A 9179-nucleotide genomic window follows, 5' to 3' on the forward strand; every position below is an offset into this window, starting at 1 on the left:
AACAAGCTAATGAGGGATAAAAAAAAAAAAGGACGTATAGATAAGATAAAAAGATCTATCGCAAAGGACAAACATTGTAGACCATGACAATGGTAGGTGAGCGTTGTCTCTGCGTGCTTCCGGTTTCGAGTATGAAAATAAAGCGTGCGCGCTACCAGGCGTTTCGTGATAACGAAAAGTCGCGTCGCGAGTTCCATTTTCTCCTCTTCTTCTTCCACCCCTTGATATAAGAGTCATTGTACGATAATAAAACGAAAAAAAAAAAAGAAAAAAAAAAAAGAGAAAAGAAAGTTTAAGTATATAACGCGCTAAGAATAGAAAGAAAAAAAAATCGAATAAATAATTAAATACATAAATTAATAACAAAAAAAATAATAACGCGCACAAACGGAGAGAAAAATGTGAAAAGGATGCAACGTAAAAATCGTGATTGTAACTTCCCGTTTGAATATTCGACATCAATGAACAACAAACGTGGGCTATTAATCGAGCGTCGGACAATCGCGTGACCGGAAACGCGTGAGAACCGCTGTGACACCGAGCGTACGCACGTAGGCGTAATACCGAGTTTCCAGTTGTACAACTCGCCATCCTGATTCCTATACAACTTCAAAATCTTTACTTTCATGCTCAAATTTTCTAATTAAACTTACGAAACATCTTTAGCTTTTAATCTATTTTTAATCTTCTTCTTTTCGAATTATCACACTAATTCGTTTTAGAAAAATTCATTTTTTTTTTGAAAGAAGATAGGAAGGTGAAACAAGGTTTTGAAAATATCAAATTTGTGGATTATTAAACCTTTTGCATTCGAGTGGCGCCGATACGGCGCCCGACCGATATTTCAAGTGTCAACTCAATTAAAATTAATTACAGAGTGTAATATTTATCAAAGTTTGTTTTTTTTTCGACATATAAATGAATAAACCGATGATATTTTATTATTTCTATACGCTTGTTTGTTTATAAATGTTTTTTAAGTACCTGATTTGAGTTTCTTCATCAAATAAACAATGTACTCTTTTTTTTTTATATTATCAATCAATCGTTTTAAATCGAAAGCTATTCGATGTTAGCACACTAGTTCTTTCTCGATATAAATTCAAAGTTTAAGAGAAAAAACGGAAGGTTCGAAACGTATCGGTTAAGGTTCAAATAACACTTGTAAAAATTGTGATTTAAAACGTGTAACAGTGTTCCAATATCTACGCACCCTACAGTTTTAATATCAAAGTAATTTCGTGGTTTTCTTTTTTTTTTTAATTCTTTTCGCAAAATCATCGATCAAAAACAAGTAAGACCGGTGAAATTTTTAAACGAATCGATCATAAAGACTTTCAAGAGGAAACCACAAATTGAACGTACGCAATCTAAAAAAGAACATCTTTCTAACATGAGACTTCGATTATACCGCCTATAAATTTTTAAGAGATACGGACCATTAAATTCAGGCTATACGTGATGGTCCAATGAGAAGAATATCGATAGAGTCCTGAAAATATTTTACGAAAGTAAATTTCTCTTATATTCTTGCTCTTAAAAAAATTAACAAAAAAAATAAGAAAAATTAAATCAAAATTAAAAAAAGAAAAAAAAGAAACTTAAAAATAATTATATATTTTAATAATTATAAATAATATATTATATTATTATATTTCCAAAAACAATGATATTTCTTTGTAATAATATTTTTAGCCGGTCAGAATAATACTCGTTTCGTGTTATCCGCATTGCGGAGAATTCACGATGGACAAGAAAAAGTTCGCATATAATCGATCCCCCTTTTTTCCAGCTTTTAGGTTCTAATAAATTTTCATACAAGTAATGGAACAAATTTCAAAAGAAAGAAGAAAAAAAGAGATCTTTAGAAGTCAGTGTTATATCTTATCTTATTTTCGTACTGTTTAATGTATTTTTTGCATAATCGTTCGCTGAATAGTAAAAATCAAATTAATGAAAAATTATATATACTTTTATTTTTTTCTATCTCTCTTTTATGATACGAGAAATAAATTAGCCATTATACTCAATAACGTAATAATAAATATTAATATTATTTAATATTATTTTAAATATATTTAATTTATTTTAATTTTTAAATATATTTAATATATTTAATATTATTTTAAATATAAATAATAATGTAAATACGCACATAAAAAAGTAGAACTTTCGATTTGTTTGTTTTATGATACGAGAAATAAATTAGCCATTATACTCACATAATACGTAATAATAAATATATTTAATATTATTTAATATTATTTTAAATATATTTAATTTATTTTAATTTTTAAATATATTTAATATATTTAATATTATTTTAAATATAAATAATAATGTAAATACGCACATAAAAAAGTAGAACTTTCGATTCGTTTGTTTTATGATACGAGAAATAAATTGCCATTATACTCACATAATACGTATAATAATATATTTAATTTATTTTAATTTTAAATATATTTAATATATTTAATATTATTTTAAATATAAATAATATGTAAATACGCACGTAAAAAAGTAGAACTTTCGATTCGTTTGTTCGAGTAATGAGAAGAGTTATCCATTTGATTAGTTCAAAATATAAGACAAGTTTATACCTTTTGTTTCATAAATAAAAAAGATACTTCGTTAAATGGTTAAACGTTATTTTTTGTCTTATTTCATGTAGGATTTTTTTTTCATCCAATTTTAACGATCACGATATAAATTTGATAAGAATAATAATAAAGCTATTTGTATGAACTGCTTGTACACATGACATTAACGTGGTTATGTAGTATTATCAAATCAACTCATTTGCCAATAATCGTACACGTTTTCTCGCGTAAAACGAGAAAAGAAAAAAAAAAGATGGAGATTCAGAAAAAAAACGAGGTTTTCGCCGCGTCAATAGAAAAATTTTACTCGGTCTCTAAAAAGCGATGAACCATTGAAAATAGACCAACAAACGATTATAAACAAAAAAAAAGAAAAAAAAAAATACTCGAAATGAAACTAGCGGAAAAGAGGTTTATTGGCGAAAGTATATTCTGAATGCAACGAAAAACTGCACGTTGGACGTATAAAGAACAAAAAAAAAAAAAGGAAAAAAGAAAGAAAGAAAGAAAAAATCTCAAATAGAAAACGACAGAATGTGATTTCAAGTTAGTTAGAATTTACAACGATGTTCCTATTACTGTTGATGAAACGATGAAAAATTAAATGATTTGCTGGTGAAAGAAATTTAATTAAAAAATAAAAAATATGATATTACACTGCAGATAAAGAAAAATAATTACGTTTAAAAAAAAAACATTGAAAAGAAGACGAATCGAAAATATTTAAAAATTAAAAAAGAAGCAAAAGTTAAACGGATTTTGCTTATATTACAGAAAAATATTTAGAAATTCTTTTTATATACTTATTATATTTTATAAAATTTTTATTACATTTATTATAACATTTTATATAATTAATTATAATAATAATTAATTAATATATAATAATAATAATTATTATTATAATTTTAATATATAATTATTATTATTATTATATAATTATTATTATTGATTAATATATAATTAATATTATAATTTTATAAAATATTTATTATAATTTATTATAATATTTTAATTAATTATAATAATAATTAATTAATATATAATTAATATTTTATAATTTTATAAAATTGTTATTATTATTTATTATATTTATTTATTATATTTATTTATTATATTTATTACATTTTATAAAAATTCATTAAATATATTTATGCAATTGTATTTTTTATATATATTATGAAATAGTTAAATCGATTAAAACGATAAAATGGATTGTTCGATTATGCCGAAGAATCGATTTGAGAGAAAGAAATCCTTTGAGGATGATTTTATTTTTTGTTGATTTTCTTTCTCTCTCTCATCGGGCTTACATCACACGCCAGTTCGTTTTGCCTTGGCACGACATACTGCATCAATAACGTAATCCCGTTGCGGAAGGAAAGAAACGATTCGCGTTTGTTACATGACATCGCATATTGGAATACTACGTTAGGAAATGCAGCTACGTAAGAAAAAATATTTCTGTGCAATATTGTCCCTACTCTTTCTTTCTTATTTGTTTTTTTTTCTTTTTATCTCGAGATTCCTGTCGCATAAAAAAAACAATTTCTTTTTGCATATTTACGATGTATTTGTCTATTCTAAATTTTTTTCATCTCGACGAAGATAGAATCGTTGTTATTCGTTTCTATCAGTTTCATTCATTTCTTTTACCCTTTTTTTTTTTAACATCTTAAACCGAACACTATTTTTCTATTTCAATTTATAACGACACATCTTGAAATATATAATATTTCACACTATAAAAATATTATAATTTAACATAGTTTTATACGAAGATTACCGAAAGATAGCTAGGGCTTTGAATTAGAAATTGATTATTAAATTAAAAATTATTGATTAGAAAATGGCCGAAGATTTTAACTGCTTATTTAACTTCCTAAATGAATTTTCCAAAATTCAAGGCTTAGCTAAATTGCTTTCTCACATCACACCGAAAATTTTCATTTTATTCCTTTTCACGAAAAATTCAAAATTTCCTCTAAACAGAACCTTCGTCAAAATCTTTCGTTTTCAAGATTAAATTGCCCAATACATAAATAAATAAAATGTTTCCCTTATTTTATTCGGTAAATATGTTACATATTCAAAAACAGTGTTAAAAAATAATGAAAACAACTGTATTAATTCTGAGATATTTATTGAATTATCTTGTGTAAGTCCTTATCGATTTTTATATCAAATATAATATATGTTTTTGTTTAAAAAATAAAAAAAAAAATAAATTATACATTAAAGAATTAATTACTTATTTATGTTATCATCGAGAATTATTATCGATCACTATTGAAGTTCTAATTCGTAATATTTAATAATTTCTATTTATTAAATAATTTATTAATAATAAATAATTATTAATTATATATTTAATAAATAATAATATATTTTATAATTAATAATAATTTAATATATTATAATTAATTTTTATATAATTTAATATATTATAATAATATTTATAATTAAATAATAATATATTTTATAATTAATAAATAATTATTAATTATATATTTAATAAATAATTAATAATTATTAATTAAATAAATTTATTTATTTCTATATTTTAATAACTTTTTACAATACGTAATATTTAATAATTTCACGATATACTTCAAGATTTATTTATCCATCAAGAGACGTCTAAATCCTATATAAATATGTATAATCGTTGAAGATTATTTTTCCTACATAACTCTTCGTAACATATACACAACATACATGCATAAATATTCAAGAGAGACCAAATTGAATAACGTTGGAAGAAATATTCGTTCGTTGTGCTTCTTCTCGCGTTATCGTGAGATTCTTTCAACTTCGTACGGTAGCTTATATCACGATTATCTACTAAAGCAAATTTTAAGAAAGCAACCATGGCGGCGTGAAAAAGCAAAGATAAAATGATCAAACATATACCACCACCACACAAGTACGATTTCTCTTCTCCTCTGTTTTTTTCTTTTTTTTTTTCCTTACACAAAGCACCGAAATATAAGTATTTTCTTGAGATACTACAAGAAGTTATCTACATTCGAGCAATCACGAAAAAAGGGAACACAATTTAAACGGAATCAATCAAAAGGAAAGGAAGAAAAGAAAGTAAAAAATAAGATTGAATCAAATGAAAAGGGGTAAAAGAATCTTCGAGTTAACTGACTGGCAAATACTTTTGATTGGTAGAAATGGTACGAGATTTCGTCCATTGGTCCAAGCTGTATAGAATTAGTATAATAATAATAATATTAATAATTAATACAAATATGTGAAAATGTTTTTACTATTATTTTCTCAAATTTTTTTTCTTTCTTACAGATATCTACATTTTTAATTATTTTGTATAATCTTTTTTTTATTTTTCTAATTTTTTTTAACTAAAAATTTGTATAAATATTTCTCAAACAAGTCCTCAATATTATATTTCATTGATATATTTTCTCTTTCTCTATTGATACATAAAAGCGAAGAATCGCTGATTCTCGTAACTCCTTGGCAGCATCCTTCGATGAGCACAATAAATTAAATCGATCGAGCGAGGAATTTGAACTACTTCTATTATCCTCGTTTATCTTCAACTTCAACGTATATATAATCAAGGACATTTGAGATAGTTCGAATTAATCAAAACTATCCTTAACGATAATTAGATAAATCGTCATGTTATGTTCTCTATAATCTGTAGATTTTTCTTAAAACAAAAAAAAAAACTTTTCTTACGTCAATATAAATAGCGAGTATTAAAAATCAATAGGTGGAATTTTTTTTCATTACCGTAAAAAACTTTATACCATTAAATATCGATCTGTAAATATAATAATAAATAAACAATTGTCAAAGGTACTAGATTTATTCCGATATTTTACAAGTAGAGTTGACAAAACCTACAAACCTACAATCTTATCGATTACCAAAAACAAATTACAACGCAAGATAAGAATTAGGGCGGGGGCGAGAAATAGGAGGGGATGAAATTAAATTGAGCACGAACAAAATACCGATATATAAATTTAACTATTTGCACTCGAAGGAACTTTTATTTAAATACAAATAATTTCCTCTTCATAATATATAATAAGAAAAAAAAAACAAATCTTTTTATTTATTCTACTATATTAAAATTCATTTATTCTTCTAACAAATTGCAAATTAAATCTTTCCAGGAAAGTATTGCGTTATTTAATAGTCTAGTAAGTATTGTGTAATTAGTTTTTTTTTTTAATATAAGGAAGAGGTTTTTATAATAATAAACATAATAACCCATAGCAATATAACTATCTAGCTAACGTTTTAAGGTATGATCTTCAATTTATTTTATAGTAATGCAATTTTCATGACATCATCCGAAACTATTACATAATTTTAACTATTATTAATTTTAAAAACAATAAGAAACAACTATGACTCATTTGCCTAGATGTGAATATTTTTTTTCTTTTGAAACCGCTTCGAGTAACTAGTAATACGAGTAACCAAAACTTCGAATGCAAAAGTCATGCGAGGATATAAAGGATTAAATTTATAAAAATTAATCGACATTCTATAAAATTCAAAATACGCGCCATCGAGTACGCTCGATGAGTTAAGAATCGCGCAATGCGGCCATAGAAAGTATCGATTTCTCGAAGAATAAATTTAAATCTTCTTGCGAGACGAGAGAAGAAATATTTATATTCTTACAGAAGAAGTATCTTAAAATATAATATATCCTATATACGTATAGTTCATCGACTCTCAAAAGTAGCATAAATAATAAAAAGGTCATTGGTCTCCTTCGAAATCAATATTCGCGCCATTTCGAGGAGTAAAATTGGGTCCAAATAAAACCGATTAAATATAAACCATAGACGTTTGAAACGATCGTAATTTGTCATATCGAAAAGTATCGATTGCTTGATCTCGACGTAAAATCTGAATAATCATTTAATACCAAAGAAAAAAGGAAGATAAATATTTGGCATAAATTATAAAATAAAATATCTTACATATCTATAACGCATATAGTTAAAATACATACGTGAGAAACAGGAACAACAGAAAGTTTGGTGTATACATTCATTTGATTCCAGGTACGTAACATCGAAAAACACACGGGGAGATAACGAAAGAGAAAAAAAGAGAAAAAGAGAGAAACTTGTCCTTGAGAAATGTAAAACGACAAACGTTCGTTGGCCGAGCGTCGAACGATGCAACGAGAAGGCCGAAGCAACAACGGTTTATGTAACACGATTCGCGTAATCTCTCACTTTTCTCTCTCTCTCTCGTCTTCTCTTTTGCCGGCACAGGCTTCGTTCTTACGACGGGGACACTTAAAGATGGCCTCTCCCGCCGTTCTTGTTACGCTCATGTTAAACCCCTTCCTTTTATATAGCCAATATACGTCAACGACACTTTATCGACAATAAATTTGACAAATAGAAATAAATCACAAGTATATATTGTAATTATAATTATTACTTACGATAACTCGTCAATTGTTCTTGATGTTCAGCGTTGAATTAACAACTCTTTCTCTTTTTTTTCTCTCTCTCTCTGTCTCTCTTTCTCTCCCGAAAGATCTTTTTCTTTCTTCTTTCCTTTTGATTCGTCGATGATATCCTCACACCACCTGATCTCGCCGTTTTCAAGAAGAGAGCCACGCGTTATCGTACGAAATTTTCTTTCGGCACCTTTTTAAACGGTCTCCTTAATGAATCTATTATATTATGAATAATTAAGAATTGACATTTTTAATAACGAATTGGTTAAAGCAAAGCGCGTTAAAAGTAACGAAGGATATACGACGATTGCGCGATTTCGATCGGCAGCGATCAGTTGTCGTAAACACTGAGCGCCATGTTTTTTCGGCACCTGTCAATAGAGGTGCACCAAAACGCCACCTGTACGTGTTTCGGCTAGCCGGCATACGTGGCGCTGTCTGTCGGCATAAAAGCGAAGCTTGCTGTTTGAACGACTTCCACCCCAACTTTTTTTATCGATATTATGTTTATTTTTTTCAAGATTAAAGTAATATAATTCGTTTCAAAGAATTTAAACAACAATATTAATCGTCTGGTAATCATTTTTATCAAATAAAAGATTATAATCGAATTTAGTGTTATTAGAAAGATTTGATTCATAGTTTAACTCGCTATTTCCTAGTCGATAAAGACGATTAAAAGGAATTCCTTACATATCGAATATCAAGTTTCCTCATTTAAATGGGTACTTATGTATTTAAAGTATATATGTTTAATATCTTTTCGACACACAGTTTTCTGATTATTTCTAAAGTAACTTAAGAATATAAGATAGACGTGTTAACGTATAATTAGCGAGTAAGTATTTAGAGAAGCTTATAACTTCGTAGAGAATATAGCCTTTATGGAAATCCCTTTAATATCTTAAAATATACGTATATGGTTTATTATTGACAAGCGTGTACAATGTTAGTTTCGATACAAAAAAGGATCCTCGCGTGTTCGATAAAATAAATTAAAGACACGATATAGATTATTAATAATATTACGTAATATTAATTATATAATATGAACACACATCGCATTATCATCATTAAAATGTTATGTTAACTGAACAAATTTATTT

General features: G+C 26.5%; 1 protein-coding gene across 2 annotated transcripts in view; it reads right to left on the minus strand.

Moving 5' to 3' along the window:
- Positions 1–8472, minus strand: part of LOC122520715 (focal adhesion kinase 1) — a 94691-nt gene extending 86219 nt beyond the window's left edge. The window contains exon 1 of one of the 2 annotated variants that reach the window (XM_043640990.1): positions 8056–8472. Coding sequence is in view for 1 of the 2 variants with exons in the window: in XM_043640980.1 (XP_043496915.1) it covers positions 7612–7649 (38 nt within the window). In the remaining variant the exon portion in view is untranslated. Of the gene's footprint in view, positions 1–7611; positions 7998–8055 lie in introns of those variants that run through there. The other variant, XM_043640980.1, reaches the window with a different exon arrangement.
- Positions 8473–9179: the final 707 nt, after the last annotated feature.

Source organism: Polistes fuscatus, unplaced genomic scaffold, assembly GCF_010416935.1.
Source record: "Polistes fuscatus isolate 324 unplaced genomic scaffold, CU_Pfus_HIC Scaffold1, whole genome shotgun sequence".
Classification (NCBI taxonomy): domain Eukaryota; kingdom Metazoa; phylum Arthropoda; class Insecta; order Hymenoptera; family Vespidae; genus Polistes; species Polistes fuscatus.